This window comes from Cetorhinus maximus, chromosome 7 (genome assembly GCF_964194155.1).
Source record: "Cetorhinus maximus chromosome 7, sCetMax3.hap1.1, whole genome shotgun sequence".
NCBI lineage: Eukaryota > Metazoa > Chordata > Chondrichthyes > Lamniformes > Cetorhinidae > Cetorhinus > Cetorhinus maximus.
Window position 1 is genome coordinate 61,061,449 of NC_135885.1, and position 19,299 is coordinate 61,080,747.

At 38.7% G+C, this 19,299-nt stretch overlaps 1 protein-coding gene across 2 annotated transcripts in view; it reads right to left on the reverse strand.

The window, feature by feature from the left end:
- Positions 1–1,853: 1,853 nt before the first annotated feature.
- mrps9 (mitochondrial ribosomal protein S9) overlaps positions 1,854–19,299 on the reverse strand; it is a 106,079-nt gene continuing 88,633 nt past the window's right edge. For both annotated transcript variants that reach the window (XM_078545596.1, XM_078545595.1), the window contains 4 exons: positions 15,552–15,720; positions 6,732–6,840; positions 4,489–4,658; positions 1,854–3,613 (listed from right to left, as the gene is read on the reverse strand). In XM_078545596.1, the coding sequence (XP_078401722.1) occupies positions 3,522–3,613; positions 4,489–4,658; positions 6,732–6,840; positions 15,552–15,720 (540 nt within the window). In that variant the 3' untranslated portion in view covers positions 1,854–3,521. The remainder of the gene's footprint in view (positions 3,614–4,488; positions 4,659–6,731; positions 6,841–15,551; positions 15,721–19,299) is intronic.

Consider the following 19,299-nt stretch of genomic DNA (forward strand, 5'->3'; position numbering starts at 1 on the left):
TGAAAGGATATTTGGTTGTATAGGGTGACACCTAGTGGGAAAATGTGCTCAAAATTCGGAGAATCTAAATATCAGAGATCATTTAAAATACTAATTTATACTTCTTGACGTTCAAGGGACGTCAACACTGGGGAAAGAAAAATGTTTCTATTTTTGAAAACTTGTCTAGCAATCCTGGCGACTACAATGCAGAGAATGACAATAGACTAAAATTTGGTGAGAGATAAATCTTGAAGGCTTTTATAGAGGAGGGAGGTTTAATGAAGGAGCTCCAATGAGTAGGGCCAATTTGGCAAAAGTTAAAGATGATTAATTTGCCATCAATGGTGGGGTGAATTTAGGAGTGGAATAGAAAGGGCCAGAGTCAGAGGCTCTAACTGTGTGTTCTGGAGAAATTACAGCACTGTAGTAAGTAAATTGCAGAGAATGGTAGAATGAGGCCACAGAGGGAATTAAAGGCAATTTTGAATTTAACAGGTTGGAGAACCAGAAGACAGTTCAACCTACAAGGATGGCAGTGGTGGATCACTGATTTATTGCAGGATAGTAAGGGTTTTGGACAAATTGCTTTTCTGGAGGAAAGCATTAACATACTTGAGTCTGGAGATAACAAAAGCAGGTATAAGGGTTTCCAAGACAGAACAACTAAGGCAGGCAACATTGCGTTGGAAGAAATTGGCTTTGATGATGGCAATATCAGCTCAGGGTCAAACAGAATACCAAAATTATAAGCAACCTGTTTCAGCCTGTGTGAGACCAAGGAGAGGGATAGAATCAGTGACAAATGATTAATTTGTTTATTCCAATGTTAAGCTGGGGGAAGGTTTTGACTCATGCAAGTCAATATCTGACAGCACAGAGGCAATCGAGGTGTTGAAAGAAATTGTGGAGATAGAGCTGGGTATCATCACTGCATGAGAGGTAGCTGATCCTGTGTGATACCTTTTTAAGTGACAGGCTCAGCAGTAGCACTCTTGCCTCAAGTCAGGAGTTTTATGGGGTTTTGGTTTAATCCTGACACTTAAGCATCTAAGTCCTCCACCTCTAGGTCACTACGACAGCATTCTGCATTAGTGACATTATGAACCACATGCCAAACTTATTTTGACTGCACTGTCTAGCTCTACAACCTGTACTATCAAGGAAAAGAACAAAATCATGAGAACATCGCCATCCCTCGATCACACACCACCTTGTAAAATACTTTTCTTCATGATCTTTGCAAAATCCTGGAATTCCCTGCCTAACATTATCGTGGGAATGTTATCAACACCAGTGACTGAAATGGTGGAAGAAGGTCCACCACCAGTGCCACACCCAAGGCTACCATAGATGGACAATCAATACAGCCTACAGCATCACCCATATCCTAATGACATTTAGCTCATCAAACTTTGCCCCCAGTTTATTTCTTCTACTGTGCAGGCCCTTCAATTAATTTATATCTGAGTAAACAATCCACAAAGTTACACTCTGCTTGAAAAGTAAATCAAACAAAATTCCAGTAGATCTATTAAACTCTCTATCTTACATTGTTCCATCATTACTCAGTTACTGACGGGATAAAATGTCCGGGTCATCCTCTATGAAACTGAAGACATTTGATCATCATCTGACCAACAGGTTGGCTGCGATGATGGGAAAGATCTTTCAATCAAAGGATAAAAGGCTGATAAATGCTATACATTAGTGGACTTCCAATAGTTGTGACAGATCACAATGCAGTACAAGGATCCATGAACACATGTTGACCAAATAAAGTTCCACAGGAGGAAGAATAGCTGCAGTGTGATATTTGTATAAACAGAATGTCATATGGTTGAGCTATAAGTGTAGAATAAAGACAGACCAAAGTAATTTGTATTTATATTGTGTCTTTCAGGATATCCCAAAATGCTTCACAGAAAACGAAGCACTTTTGAAATGTAGTCTCTGTTCTAATGTGGGTGAGTGCAGCAACCACTCAAACAATGCAAATATGTTAGTGATATATTATAGAAAATGCTGGAAATACACAGCAGGTCTGAATGTTGTATTGAATAAAGATCATAGACCTGAAACATCAACTGTTTCTCTCTCCATAGATGTTGCCAGGCCTGTTGCGTGTTTCCAGCATTTTCTGGATTTATTTCAGATTTCCATTTACAATATTTTGCTTTTGTAAAATGTTAGCGGTAATAGTTGAGGGATAAATGTTGGCCATGAAAACAGGAGAACTCTTCTGTTCTTCAAATATTGTCACGGGACCTTTTATTCCCTTAGTGCTGCACTGGAATATCTATCTGGATTATGTACTCAAGTCTCTGAAGTAGTCTTGAACCATGACCTTCTTGTTCAGAAGGGAGTGTCACCATTGAGCCAAGGGTGACACCTAGGATTAAGATTTCTTTCACTACAAGTTGTTCCCGATTGCTCAAAAATTATTTCTAGTATGAATATTTCTTTTTGCAGCATTTGGTTCTAGACATGAAATGATATCGACAAGTTTAAGTCAAACAGTCCCCCTTATATACTAGAAAAAAGCTGAAGATTGTATTTGAAAGTCTCAACACTGGCTGAGCTGGGAACCTCTTCTCTTTGGTAGCGTTCCCAAGAAAAGTCCAAAGTTTGCAAAAAGCAGAGCCAACGTTTGACAAGACAATGGAAGCTGTGTCATTTGTTGGCAGAAGTTAATGTGGGATGAGATGTTTCAGAACAGATTCCAGTTTTTAAGTTTTGTTGCCTTTTAAACACCAGAAAACCATTCATGTCTATTTTAGTCACTTGATACAAATTGCCTTCCTGCACTGATTACAGATGTTAACAGCAAAGTATGACAGTTTGTATAAATCAAAACTTTTAAAACAGTGTAGTACAGCAAATGCAAAAAATTGATAGCAGTAATCAGACATGACACCAAAACAAATTCCCTTTTCAAGCAAACTAAATGAATATGAAAGAAATGATGCAAATAGCAGAATTAAAACAAACAATGCCTCTTGCCTATTTGATCCACAAAGAAAATGTCATACATGTTCTGAAGAGAAAGGGAATAGAAAGAGGAAACGATTGAGAAGTGTTCCCAAGGATCAAATAATTACAATGGAGTGGATTTTCAACTTGTCATCCAGTGTAAAAATAGCATTGCGGATTGGCTGCTCATTATAGAAAGTGGGCATTTTTACCCGGTGAAGTGTGCAGATCAATAAACAAATATGATAAACTATACAAAACTTAACATATACAAGTGGAAAGTATTATCATATGTTAAGTGTTCTCGGTGCAAACAAATATACCACTTTTACAGCTTAATAAAGGAATATTTTTATAAATGATTAAAAGGCTCATTCCTAGAATTGTTGTAGATAAATAAAACCATAGGTAGACTTTGTTCTCATGTAGCAGGAAATTGAGATCTGAGACAATAATGATCTTGCAAGCCCTCAAATCTGTTTGAGCAGGTGTCCATACTACAGGTCTTGTTGGAGTTCTGCTTCTGATTTCAAACCACCTCAGGGTTGCTTCACAGGAAAAACCACTGATTAACGTTTCTTCCATGTGAACTTCCTGCGGGCTCCCTCCTGACCAGGCTTCTTCCGCTCTCTCACACGAGGATCTGGAGTCAGCAAGCCAGCTGCAAGCAGTTGAAAAGAAAGTGAATGCAAAAGGTTAACTTTTTAGCTAAAAGAATTCCCAAAGGTATTGATCCTAATTTTTACTTCTCTTTATGAAATGATGTAAATGGGAAAAGAATCTAACGCACATTGGTTTAATCACTACTGTATATGTCGCAAGTTAAAAATCATTTTTAAATTTGAAACTGTTCAATGTTGCAGTGGCTTTCTATATGAACTGCATACAATTTTGAACTGATTAATACCCATGCCTGGATAAAAATCTCAAAGCATAAAATAAATGTTCATCTTTCTTTTTAAGGTGTACAAGTCACATTGGTGTAAAAATAATCCACTACCTCCAGGGTTTGGTGAGGGGGTGGGGGGGCAGCATCTGTGCAAGAGATCAGTTTCAATACGTTTTTTTTGTTTTCAATGCATCTTCCAAGGATGTAGTTTCTTAACAATCTGCGATGTACCTAAAATGGCAGCTCTACAGTAACTTGTGCTCAAAACCATTCACCATTATTTCTAATATTATTGCAACCAGTATCCAAACTGGTTGCTACCAATTTTACTTCAACAAAAGTAATACAAAAATTGGATGACAAAGTTGGTATAATGAATTTTATATTTGACTTATCTTTATCTGTTTTTTCCCCACAAACTTTCAGTGTACTGAACAAAATACATGCAATTATATCTATTTTAAAATTAGTACCAGAACACAAGGCAGAAAAATAATCCTGAGAGACTGGTACTTTTTTTTTGAGCTGGACATTTTAAACTTTGCCTCAATCTAATTGGAAAGGAAAGGCTGTCCATGTAGTAATATTTGCAACCAGCGGGTACCAGATGTAAACTATTTTGGAATTTAAACTGACATTTTAGTTACCTTGTCTCATGGATTCCACCTCTTTCTCAGTGATAAAGCTAAGCAGAGCCCTTGAAGAAGCCAAGCGAATAGCTCCTGCCTGTGCAGACGCGCCACCTGCATATACTGTACATTCCATGTCATGCATCCCAAGTCGATCCAGGAATTGGAAAGGGAACATCAATTGTTCTCTGGAAATCACAGGGGAAAATATATGCTAAAACAAAAGTATTGTACTTATATTGATGATATAAATGCATTTCTCATGGTGAGTCAGAAATTACACTGTTTAGAGACAGGAGATGCTGGTTACTGAATGAAAGTTGAGACATGCACTCAAACAGTTCAGTATTTTGTGATTGGTTCCTACAATATGTGAACCAGTAATTTTGTGACACTGAATATGCAAAAATTGAATGCATTGTTCATGGATAATTATATTTTAATAATGATGTACATTGTGTTTTCCTCAGTCACTTGAAGCAGATGAAGAATTAAACTTGTTTTCTCACATTATAGCTACATAAATAAATCTGGGCACATATAAGGTTACAACTTCAATTAAAATCATTTAAATATAGTTATAAACATCCTGTTAATATAGTTAGATACATCCTGTTACCTCAGATAAAGTTTTTCAAAAGTTCACATTGGTTTCAGAATACTAATAATGGCTTCCATTACTGGATAGAGGGAGGATCAGCAGCTTGCAAGAACTGACACTCTGAATGGCCAGTCTCGCTAAAATGAATGAAAAAAAAAGACATGTTTTTGCAGTTCTACAAGGGTAAAAATGTGATATTGCTCAAAGGATTTAGATGGAAGTTCTGGGAGTTGCAGTGCACATAATTTGAAAAGGTATTGGATTCTGGGAATTGTAGTTCATAACCCATTTGAGCTTTTCTATTCACTGGCTTGAGGAAGTCCAAGCCCAAGTTGAAGGGTCAGAGATCTGAAACATTATCTGTTTCTCTACACAAATGCTGCCTGACCTGCTGAGTATTTCCAGCATTTTCTGTTTTTATTTCAGATTTTCAGCACCTGCAGTATTTTGCGGTTATAGAAGCACTTTTATGTTAGTACTGGAAAAAAGGTTTCAAAGTTCCCAAGCTCAGGGGTAAATCAATATAGTGGCCAAATCAATCTTCCAAAAATATTTTGAGTGATTTATTTGGTTCCTTTTTTTTAAAAATTGGTAGCAGTTTGTTGAACAATTCTTGACTGATTGTTTAAAATTGCAAATGGAATAAAAACTGAGGTGCAACAGAGGAAGCACGAGTGCTGAAATGTGATTGAAAAGTACGCATCAGATATAACATATACACTTATATACACCAAAGGATCTCCAGTGGCTTTGTCTGTGACAGGTTGAATGATACACTGCTTCACAAGGATACCAGCATATACTGTACTATGTAATGTTCATTTTACAGTAAGCTTGACTGGTGTCCCTTTAAGGCATTAAAGTATAAAGAGCATCATGTCATTGAGTGTTTAATTTTCTTTTGGCTAGAGAATTGGATGGATTTTGGTAGCACTATTGAGTCCTGCGATTTAGTAGCAAAGTAATATCCAAGTGATTAACATCCCTGAGGGAGAATTCCTTGGGTTTCACAGCACTGAGTGAATGGTGTTAGAATTCTGTGGCTCTGGGTGGAGTTCCCAGGATGGGGGAAGAGAAGGAGAGCCTTGGATGTTATAGTATAAGGGTTAGGTGAGGGGGGAGGCTAGCAGTAATGGAAGGTGGGAAGGAGAACCACTTCCCTACTAAATGATCACCTCAGACCTATCCCTGGTCTCTCAGGATCTGTTTGTAGCACTAAATGTACCTACAAAATATTTGACATGAACATATAGTAAAATCACTTCTATATATCAAAATGTTACAAAGTCCAAGGCATAATGCCAAGCAATATTTAATAAGTAATTTCTCAACACAATGTTTAGTTACCAGACAAATTCTATTGTGGCAACTGTGATGATAGCACAAATCCAATCTGCACTAGTCTGGAACTATTTTCTATGCTATTATATATGCGTAGTAAACCTATTGCATTTTTCACAGAAAAGAATTTGTGGTAGCCAAAACAAAGCAATCACATTTGAAAACAAAACACAAAGCTATGCTTTGCAATTTTTAGACTGTGTTTCCTAAACCTGCCCATTATAAAACGTACACAACTCTGAAGTAAGTTTTCTTAGACATCGAAGTGTTGCAGAAGAAAATATTTGTTCCATCCCACTAGAAACAATTAGATGATTACCTTTCCTGTAGTGATGGAAAGTACAGCAAATAGTCCACCCCATTCACTGTTATCTTTCCACTTCCATGATCTCGAACTATGGCTGTTGCTTTTGCTGTTTTTCTTTGACCTAGAGTTAAGATCGATTATGATTATTAACACAACTCTGTTTCAATTTTCCTCAGTTAAGTACATCTAACAGACAAACTCCTTTGGCCAAGGGATATTTCTTTCGGAAGCTGCTAAATTAGCTGTTCACTCACTCGTGTTAAGTTCAAACATTTTACACTTTATCTATTTATCGAAATAAGAGTCAATCCATTGTATTTCTGGAATAAACAAAGTTTACGGCCCAAGACAGGTGAACTTTCTCATCTCCCAAGACTAATATCTCATAACTGAAAGTACTTTCAAACTGCTTCAAAAAAAAGTTATTTTTCTGAAATGTTGAACATTTCTATAAAAGAAAACTCCATCACCCATGAGGCCAAATGCTTTGCCCTGATTTTTTAAGGAGGTGCATGTCCTTTCTCAGTTAACGCTGAATTGAAATACTTTGAAGTATCAAATCAGAGATTCTGGAGGTTAGGAATGCAGACTTGAAGGAGTTCGGAAGCAGAGCAGCAGGGGAGAATATAGAGCAGGTCCTGGGAAGAGGCCTCAATTGGACAGCCAGGCATAAGGCAGAACAGCCAGAGTCCAGAGGAGCATCAGGAAGCAAGGTTTAAACAAAACCTAAAAAAAGTGATGTCAGCACAAGGGAAGCTGATTGATAAGTAGCTGGTGTTTTTTTTTATTGTTTAGTTTACTTATGTTAAGTTTAATTAGGAGTTACATAAGGGTAGAATGTGGTGGCCACCATGCACCACAGGTAGCTCAGCTATACAGGGGTGGGGAGGCAGAAAGATCGGGGACACATCAGTGATAGGAAATTCAATAGTTAGGGGAACAGCCAGGTAATTTTGTGGTTGCAGATGTAATTCCAGGATGGCTTGTTGACTCACTGGTGCCCAAGTCCAGGATGTCACTGAGTGGCTGCAAGAACATTCTGAGGGGGGAGGTTGAACAGCCGGAGGTCGTGGTCCATATCAGTACCAAAGACATGGTAGAACAAGGGATAAAGTCCAGGAGGCAAATTTTTGTCAGCTAGGGGAAAGATTAATAAGCAGAACCTCAAAAGGTAATAATCTCCAGACTGCTTTCAGTGCCAGGCACTAGTGAGTATAGGAATATGTGGATGAATATATGGATGAACATAAAGTAGATGAATATATAGCTGCAGAGTTGGTGCAGGAGGGGAGGCTTTATATTCCTGGGGCATTCTGTGGGTGGTGGAAAATGTACAGGCCAGAGAGGTTGCACCTCAACAGAGTTGGGACTAATGTTCTTGTGGAGTGGTTTGCGAGTTGTGTGAGGGAGGATTAAAACTAATTTGGCGGGGGAATGGGGGGCATAGATGTAGAAAGGAGAAACAAAGTGCACAAAGGATTGGGGGATACAGAGAGCAATAGGGAAAGAAATAGTAAGGTATTAGATGGGATCAGACTAAGAGCAAATACCGGGAGGTCTAAGATACATTTGAAGCGCATGTGTGTAAACACACAAAACACAGTAAATAAGGTTAATGTGCTGCAGGTACAAATAGCACCATGGGAATATGATGGTGTGCAAAATAGGAGACTTGATCCCAGAAAGGGTAAGGTTAAATACTAAATATTCCTGGATACAAGATATTCAGAAAAGATAAGGAAGGAAACAAAAGAGGATAGAGATGGGGGTGGTGACAATATTGATAAAAAAGAATATTACTGTGCTGGAGAGAAAGGATGCCCTGGAGAGGTCACGGACAGATGCTGGGCTGACTTATACGCCGCGATCTACTGTATTTTGCATCTGACTTTACCAAAGATGATGCTGTCAAAGAGAAGGCAATTGAGATACTGGATGGGCTAAAAACTGATAAAGAGGTGGAACTAGAAAGGCTGACTGTACATAAGATAGATAGGTCACTAGAGTCCAAATGAGATGCATCCAAGGATGCTGAGGGAATTAAGTGTGGAAATTGCCATAATCTTCCAATCCCTCTTAGATACAGGTGTTGTGCCAGAGAACTGGAGATAGAAAATGTTACACCCTGGTTCAAAAAAGGATGTAATAATAAACTCAGCAACTACAGACCCAGTCAATTTAACCTGGGTGGTAGGAAAGTTTTTAGAAACAATAATCCGGGGCAAAATTAACAGTCACTTGGACATATGTGGATTAATTAAGGAAAGTCAACACAGATTTGTTAAAGGCAAATTGTGTTTAACCAACTTGAGTTTCTTAAAGAAGTGAAAGAGAGGGTTTTTGAGGGTAATGCAGTTGATGTGGTTTTTAAGGACTTTCAGAAGTGATTTGACAAAGTGCCACATAACAGGCTTGTCAGCAAAGTTAAAGCTCAGGAAGTAAAAGGGGCAGTGGCAGCATAGATATGTGAATGGTTAAGCGACAGGAAACAGTGCAGTGTTGAACGATTATTTTTCAGGTTGTCGGTAGTAATAGCATTGTTCTCCAAGGGTCAATACTATAGCGCTGCTTTTGGTGATGTATATTAATGACTTGGACTTGAGTGCACAGGGCACAATTTCAATATTTGCAGATGACACAAAGTTTGTGAACAGTGAGGGGGATGGTGATAGACATGATTTTGGATGAAAGACATGAAACAGAGATTAGTGTGAACAGTTGTTTTTTGACAGAAGGAAGGATTCCCAAGGGTCGGTATTAGGAGTACTGCTTTTCTTGATCTATATTAATGATCTAGATTTGGATATGCAGGGCACAATATCAAATTTTTCAGGTGACACAACTTGGAAATATTGTGAACTGAGGAGGGTAGTGATGAACTTAGAGGACATAGACAGAAACATAACATAGCAACATAGAAAATAGGAGGAGTAGGCCATTTAGCCCTTCGAGCCTGCTCCGCCATTCATTATGATCATGGCTGATCATCCAACTCAATAGCCTGCTCCCACTTTCTACCCATATTCTTTGATCCCATTCATCCCAAGAGCTATATCTAACTCCTTCCTGAAAACATACAATGGGCAGAATTTTGCCGTCGGCAAGCAGGGGGCAGGGCCTGCTCGTCGACACGTAAAATGACGCGGGATGACGTCAGGCGGAACCCCCGACGTCACCCCACCCCCTTTAAATTTTCAGGAAGGCGGGGGCGCAGCAAAATCAGCTGTGGGCCCGCTGACCTGTCAATGGCCACTTGATGCCATTGACAGGATCATTTAACCAATTAAAGGACCTGCCCGTCCAACCTTAAGGTTGGTGGGTACGCCAGGAGCCCCGGCGGCAAATAGAGAAAACATGAAACCTCATTTGACAGCGGGATGAGGTTTCATGCAGGGTTTTAATTGTATAAGGTTTAAATTGTAATAAAGTTGTTCTGTAAATTATGAACATGTCCCAACTCATGTGACATTGTCACATGAGGGGACATGTAAGGGAATTTTTTTTTCTATCTTTCAAAGTCCAGGCGATCCCCCTGAGGCTGCACTTAGCCTCAGGGAGATTTGCGCTCTTCTGTGCGCATGCGCGAAAGAGCGCACTCTCAATTTCAGGGATTCCCACCTGCCCGCACAGGGAGCGCATAGTGCTTCCTGGCGGATGTCAAGCTGGGTGGGCCTTAATTGGCCTGTCCACGTAAAATGGCGGTGCGGCCCCGATTGCTGGCAGCGATCGGCTCTGCGCCCGCTGGAGATTGGGTTGGGCCCGCCCACCCAACAGGCAGAAAATTCTGCCCAATGTTTTGGCCTCAACTACTTTCTGTGGTAGCGAATTCCACAGGCTCATCACTCTCTGGGTGAAGAAATTTCTCCTCATCTCAGTCCTAAATAGTCTACCCCATATCCTCAGACTGTGACCCCTGGTTCTGGACCCCCCCACCATCAGGAACATCCTTCCTGCATCTACCCTGTCTAGTCCTGTTAGAATAGGTTTCTATGAGATCCCCCCTCATTCTTCTGCGCTCCAGCAAATATAATCCTAACAGATTCAATCTCTCCTCAGATGTCAGTCCAATGGAATAGATGAAATTTAATGCAGAGAAGTACAAAGTGATATATTTTGGTAGGAAGAAAGAGGGAAAGGCAATATAAACTAAAGCGTATAATTCTAAAGGGGGTGCAGAAACAGAGACTTGGGGTATATATGTGCAAATCGCTAAAGGCAACAGGGGAGGTTGAGAAAGCAATTTAAAAATAACAGAAGGGATCCCAGGCTTTATAAATAAAGGCATGGAGTACAAAAGCAAAGAAGTTATGATAAATCTTTATAAAACACTTGTTTGGCTACAACTGGAGTAGTGTGAACAATTCTGGGCACTCCACTTTAGGAAGAACATGAATATCTTAGAAAGGGTGCAGAAGAAATTTACTAGAATGGTTCCAGAACGAGGGACTTTCAGTTACATTAATGGATTGGAGAAGCTGCAAGTGTTCTGCTTAGAGCAGAGAAGATTGAGAGATTTGACAAAGGTGTTAAAAATCATGAGGGGTCTAGACAGGCAGGTAGAGAAACTGTTCCCATTGGCGGAAGGGCTGGAAGGGTAAAGAACCAGAGGACACAGATTAAAGGTTACTGGCAAAAGATGCAAAGGTGATGAGGAAACACTTTGTTATGCAGCGAGTGGTTATGATTTGGTTGCACTGCCTGGAGGCAGATTCAATCATGGATTTTAAAAGGGAATTAAATGGGTAATTGAAAGGAAAAATATTGCAGGGCTACAGGAAAAGGATGTGGGGATTGGGACTAGCTGGACTGCTCTTGCAGAGAGTTGGCATGAACTCGACAGGTTGCATGGCTTCTTTGCATGCTGTAAACCATTCTGTGATGATTCTATTCTGGCATGATATGGCACTATAAGAAGGCATGTTCTTAGTATAGATACAGAGTGTCTCCATGATCAAATTATTCTCAAAAGAGAAAAAGGATATTTCTGACATAGATTTCCACAAAGGTCTGTAGAGAATATTTTCCAATATTAAATCTTCTGGTCTCAAATGCTTACAGATCAGACATAGTCTAATTGAATGGTGAAAACAAATTCAAGAAGCTGTTCCAATGTTACTCCCTAGAATCCTATGAACTAGAGTCTTTACGTGTTTGTCCATGAATTACTTTTTGAAATGTAGTCACCGTTTTGGAGGCAAACATGGCAGTTAATTTGTGGACAGGAAGGTCTGACAAACAGCAAGAAAGATAAATAACTGGTTAATCTGTTTTTAACAACGTCAAGTCAACTATAACAGGATGAGAATGGAGCTGGCTTGGGTCAATTAGAATCAAAGGTTGATAGGCAAAACGGTATCTGAAAATGGGCTGCCTTTAGAGAAGAGTTAGTTCAGGCACAGACAAGGCATATTCCCACAAAGTGGAAAGGCAAGGCAAACAAATCCAGATCTCCTGGATGACAGAAGGGATTGTGATTAGCAATTAAGATGAAGGAAAAAAAGTGCATTTATGGCAGATGTCAGATGGACATTACAACCGTGAACCAGGCTGAATATAGAAGGTTCAGAGGAAGACTGAAAAGCAAATAAGCGAAGCAAAACAAGAATATGAAAAGAGGCTAGCAGCTAATATAAAAGGGAATTCAAAAGTCTTCTGTAGGCATATAAATAGTAAAAAGGTGAGTGGGGCCAATTAGGGACCCAAAAGGGGAGTTATGTATGGAGGCAGGGGGCAAGGCTGAGATTTAAAATGAATACTTTGCATCTGCCATTACCAAGGAACAAGATGTTGCACAATCACAGTGAATGAGGAGGTAATTCAGACATTTGAAAAGTTTAAAATTGATAAAGAGGTGGTATTGGATAGGCTGTCTGTACATAGAGCTGTGAAGGCAACAGGACCGAATGGAATGCACCCGAGGATACAAAGAGGAGTAAAGACGGAAATTGCAGAGGTACTGGCCATAATTTTCCAGTCTTTCTTAGGCTCAGGGATGGTGTCAGACGAATGGAGAATTGCAAATGTTGCATCCTTGTTCAAAAAAGGCTGTAAAGATAAGCCCAGCAACTACAGGCCATCAGTTTGACCTCAATGGTGGGGAATCTTCTAGAAACTATAATGCAAGACAAAATTAGTAGTCACTCTGGCAAATGTGGGTTAATTAAGGAAAGTCAGCACAAATTTGTTAAGGGAAAATGGTATTTAACCAGCTTGCTGGACGTTTTTGATGAAGTAACAAGAGGATTGATCAAGGTAATGTTGCTGATGTGATGTACACGGACTTCCAAATTACATTTGATAAAATGCTGCATAACGGATTTGTGGACAAGTTATAGCTCATGGAATAAAAGGGACAGTGGCAACATGTATACAAATTAGCTGAGTGACAGGAAAGAGTGTAATGGTTAATGGATGTTGTTTGGACTGAACAAAGGTTTGTCGTGGTGTTGGGACCCTCGCTCTTCGTGATATATATTAATGATCTTGACCTTGGTGTACAGGGCACAATTTCAAAATTTGCAGGTGATAGCAAACTTGGAAACATTGTGAACTGCAAGGAGGATAGTGTAGGACTTCAAAATGGACACAGGCAGATTGGTGTACTGGGCAGACAGATGAAATTTAATGCAGAGAAATATGAAGTGATTAAATTTGGTAGGAAGAACGCAGAAAGACAACATACAATAAAGGGTACAATTTTAAAGGAGGTGCAGATTGGGTATGTATGTGAAATATTAAATGAAGATGGCAGGATAAGTTGAGAGAGTGGTTAATAAAGCCTACAGCATCCTATGCTTTATCAATAGGGCCATAGTGTACAACAGCAAGGAAGTTATGTTAAACTGTATAGAACACTGGTTTGGCCTTAATTGGAGTATTGCACCCAGTTCTTTAGGAAAGGTGTGAAGGCATGATGGGAGAAAGAGCATGTGTGTGTGTGAGAGAGTGTATGTGAGAGAGAGAGAGAGAGAGAGAGAGTGTGAGAGTGTGTGTGAGAGAGTGTGTGTGTGTGTGAGAGAGAGAAAGAGAGAGAGAGAGAGAGAGAGAGCAGGCAGAAGATTTATAAGAATGGTCCCAAGGATGAGGAACTTCAGTTATGTAGGTAGATTGAAGCAGTTAGGGCTGTTTTCCTTGAAGAGAAGGTTGAGAGGAGATCTAATAGAGGTATTCAAAATCATGAGCGTTGGGCAAAGTAGATAGGGCAAAAATGTTTCTATTGGTTAAGGATCACGAACAAGAGGGCGCAGATATGATATGATTTGGCAAAAGAAGCAATGGCAACGTGAGGAAAAGCTTTTTCACGCAGTGAGTCGTTAAGATCTGGAATGCACTGCCTGAGAGAGCAGTGAAGACAGATTCAGTCGAGGTATTCAAAAAGGAATTGGATTGTTATCCCAAAAGTGCAAGTGGCATTAGCAAATTACCCCTAGGAGAACCAATATTGACATAATGGCCAGCAGCCTCCTTCTGTGCTGTAACAATTCCGTGATTCTGCGGTTGTGTTAGTTAAAGGAAAACAATTTGCCTAGAAAACAGGAAGAACTTCCTGCTCCTCTTCAAATAGTTCTATATGGTCTTTTGTATCTAACTAAGTTGGACGGCGTTTTAATTTAAAGTCTCATCCAAAAGAAGTCTTGAAAAGCTGAAGTAACACATAATTAAAGGCTGTCTGTGGCACTGACTGTGCCAATACGTAACATAATGCAGGTGCAACAGAGGTGCCCTGGGCCAAGCTTTACGCAGTGCTGGAATTAGAAGCAGCAGCCATACACTCTAGAGCCATAGCACCCTTCAAATTTACCATGTTACACAGAACACAGAATTGTACAAATCTGTGATCTAAATTTTATACAAATGTAAGATTTAATAATCTTTAGTGTTTGAAGTTCATTTCTATGACTCTCCTCAGGTGCTCATAGTTGATTTGGTAAAATAAAAGGAACTTTATTGAGGATTGGGAGCTTGGGTGTGTCTGCTTCTATATTTGTAACTGCTACTATAATGCATACCAAGTTCAATGTTCTATGTGCTGCAAGGATAAAATCTGTTGTGAAGTTCATATTGTATACATCAACAGTCAGTCATACTCATGCTGACATGCATGCCTTCTAGTAATACAGCTGTGACCCGCAACCAATAAATGCAGTTATCATTTATTCAGTTTTCATCGCATTGCAAAGTTGAGAAATTTCAAGCAGTCTGGTTTAATTTACATTACTGAGGAGTCCAGAATCTGTGAACCATATGTATAACTGGAATATATAACATGGCAAACTCTATGTACAAGATGACGCATGTCATATAAACAGCTGGAAGTCAGCCAAACTCCTTTCTTGCACAATCTTTCTTCCATTAGATGCCGTCTGTTAACTTAACTTCAGTAGAATTCCCATCCCCAAAGTAAGTAATATTATAAGTCTCACACACATTCAAAGTTCTGCTTAGCTGAAGAACGTGATGCATAGTTCTACTGAGATTTTGTTTTGGTGAGATGCCAGTAACTGAACACCAGAATGGCACTTACAGGCACATAATTATTTTAACAAAAATATAGAATTATGTAGAAAACTCTTAAATTTGAAGAATAAAGTACTTGCAATATATTTCCTCCAGAGCTAGCTTTCCCTTAATGGCTAATGGAACAGAGCTTGAACATGTGAATGGTGTACAAAAAGAAAACAAATGGGTCTTACCATTTAATAGTAATGGCATATCAATGGGACTTCAGAAGGCCAGAGCACCAGACTAGTAAAAAGGAACCTGAACCTCAACATATACTTTGCTGAATAGACAGAAATGAATGCCGGACTCTATGGCAGATTTTTTTTTTACCTTCTCCTTTACTGAAAGCTACTCCATTCTCATCAAACTGTAAAGGTTCAATTATCTGTTTCTTGGACTGATCTTCCAGCTTTCTGCGAAATTTCAACACATATTCTTCCTTAATACTGCAGTATGGTAAGGACAGCATACGCTCCAGTAACTGAAGAAAGTGCATGTACTGTTTAAAGCATAAAAGGAAAGACTAATGTTACTTAATAAAGGTCAACTATTTATTAAACAGGACAATCGACAATTAAACTCATTATCTCCTGCACAGTCCTACACTTAATATGGCACACATTAGCTCTGGCAGTTCCAAAACTGGGATTGGGTTGTAAATGGATAACAGTTGGGTTGGGAGAATAGTTTGAGCAATTTGCATTAATATACAGTAGAAACAATTTTCTAGCAAGGCAGCAATGAAATACCCACTAAGTAGGCTTTGATTATTCACCATGACTAGAATAGAAGCTGCAAACTAGCTTAAAACTCTTTTCTTCCACAGAGAATCGAGACTCTCAAATTAGAGCTGATGGATAAAAATTGTGTGGGATGTGGACAGAGATTGGTGGTTTGGCACTGGCTATTACATATCTCCAATTCATCTGGGAGGGATGTCAGTACATTGTTGGACTTTAACAATTAAAAGGATATCAAGTTAGAATTCTCACTGGATTGTGCACAATATTTTTTAAAAGTCTACAAACCACTGCCTTAAAAAGATTTTCCTTACATGATACAATTGTTTTCTAACAACAAAGCCTTCTGTTATGTGTTCCTTAACCTAGTGGAAATAATAGTGAGCCTTTAGACAAGTTTAGGAATATCATACCTAGGTAAACCCACTGGAGGCATGGTTTGCCAGAAAGGTACAAGTTCTTCTCTTGTGTCACCAGCAAGTGATTATTATACAGTTGTCTTTTTAAATGAAAAATGGCAAACTTAAAAATAACCAGAAGTCAGAAAGATAATACATACACTTCAGACAGGCATCTCTTTATAACGAATTAAATTTGAGCTCTAACATTGTTATTAATCTGTAATTAAAAATATTGGCTATTTTACAAGGTAATACATTCTATGTCTACAGTTATGCAATAGAAACAAGGAGCATGGACACATGAAAGCATATAATCAACTGCACAGCAGTAAACATTTAATTATTAAAAAGAAACAGCCAGTCCCTCCAGACCAACAATCTACAAGCAATGCTTTGAATGGCTGGAGAAGTGACAGCAAAGGAAGAGAAAAAGATTGTGCTTAATTCTTCATTAGCCTCCTTGTTAGGCTAGTGTAAAAATGGAATTAACCTAATTACAGGCCAAAGGGCTGTTTAAGTAGCATTTTACAGCTGTTTGATTAACCAGTTTGCACATATCTTGTACCAAGCAAGATCTATCTGTAAACATTCCATTCAAGTTTTAACACATGTTAAACACATTCATACTATGTTAAAGACATATAAATGCAAGTTGTTGTTATTTTATAATAGACTTATCTTCAGATTTTACATTTGGTTTGTCCTAGAACAAAAACTGAAAGGTATCAAAGCCAACAAGAATTTTCACATAATTAAGGTTTAATTGGATTCATAAAACCTGATTTTTGAGAATACAGTTTTGATAGGCAGAAATTAAGTGCACAATTTTTTGATAACTTTGAATTCAAATGAACTCTAATTTTATTTAAATTGATTTAAAACATGCTAATTTTAGTGAGGATAAATTAAATTGTATATAATTTAATTAAAAGAGATGAAAACAGGAATTCAACCAAATTAACATTTTTCTCATGTATGCTCTATTTATACTAGAATTCCAATTTTATTTTAAATGATATTGCATATAGTATTCTCTATAATGAGTATTCAATGAACATATCATAATGCCTTTTGAGTAGGGATAATTTCTTCAACTCAAATGTATGCACGTGTTTGTGTACATAAGAGTATAGGCACAGTTCAAAGTTCTCCTCCCGTAAACTCTTTTAAAAATATTGTCCACCTACAATAAGAAATTGTGAATATTCTAAACAAAGAAACTACCAAAATGTCTGGAGTTTTGGCATTAACTCTGCACACTCTGACTGCTTATTCAGGATAAACCAGATCACATGCAGCCTTGTGTTCTATTTGACCTGGGCCCGAGTTTCAACCTCCCAAATTTATTATCTATACTTTTGTTACCTACAGGCCTGGCTTCTCCAATGTCTTCCATGCTGGCCTCCTGAGTTCCATCCTCCACAAATTCTAGCAAACAAAATATTTCGACCCACATTCCGTCCTGTTCACCCATTTTCCTCATTCATTTGGTTATATGCCTTTCAAAACATTGAATTTTGAACTCCAGACCTCATGTACAAAATCTTTCACCAACCCTCTCCTCTCCCAGCTTCTCGCAGACTTATGTCTTGTCCTATTACCAATTATACTGATTCCAGCCTCCTATTTATTCAACCTGCCTCTATCTTGCATTGTGTCAGAGATTTTAGGCATTTCAGCTCTATACTTTGGAACTCTGCTCTAAATTCCATCCTAAACCCCTCCACTTAATTATTATTATTATTTTTAATCCAAATAATTAAATAAATGGTTCACTATGCTTTTTGACACCTTTGCTAACTCTTCAACCTGCCATCAGTTTTTTTTTGTTTGCGGAACTCTCAGATTTAGTGGAAGTCGTTGCAAATATGCAGTGCACGCAGTCTAGAGTACACCAGGTCAATACTCCTAGCTGGAGGAGATGCGTTTTTGTTATGTATTCAATGGGTCCAGTGGTGATCTGGATGAGTCTAAGTTGAGCAGAAATCCTTATTCTTCCTGGTGTTTCCCAATTAATACTATTTAGCTCCAGCTAAGGCTGAACTTTCTTCTTGCCCTCTGCTCCCTCCTACCCTCCCCACTATACTTCTCCTTATTTTCCCTCTCCTCCACCATAACGATAGTCTATGGTTGTGTTATCATTCCTTGGGCAACAGTGACTGCCCAGTATCTTACCAGAACACATTTCTTTATGCATTAACTTGAAGAGCAGTGTCAGTAGGCTACTCAACCATGCATGTCATCACAGATAAATTCACCAAACATCCACTCGCAAGCATCTTCCAGCAAGGACACCAACAGCGAATAGGAGCAAAAGTTCTAGCTTCCACTGGTTCTTTGGGCAATTTTGGCACCCAAACAGCTGTCCTGACTGAAGGCAACTAACTCAGTGAGGACTAGATGTTCCTGTTCCATACAACTCGATAGCACATTCTGTGACATATTTACCCACTAAGGTAGCAAATCAGATGTTAAGACTGCCATCAACATCAAGTTTAACATGAAGGACCTGAAAAGAATGCTGACCCTTGATCAACAGATCAAGAGAGGCCTACTGGGACTTTAGCAGCAAGTTAGCAGACATATGAATCTTCCATCAAGGTGGCCAGATATGGCAGATGAGAAATGGAGGACAGAAATTGACCTTTACAAGTAAAGAAAATTAAAAATTGTCTTAGCAAAATTAAATGATTGTATGGTATGAGAAGGAAGAGCAGTTTCAATTCCAAGTATATGGCTACCCTTCAAACAAAAAAGGAAAAGGAAACACATTTTGAGACCTTTATTTACAGCAGTTTCCTTACTGAATCTAGGTAATATTTTGATAGTATCAGCTGTACACTAGACACCTATAAAAATGAATGGAAATTTAAATAATCTTAGCAAGCATCAAGTATTCATGCATTCAATCAACAGTGTATTGTAAATTGTTCACTG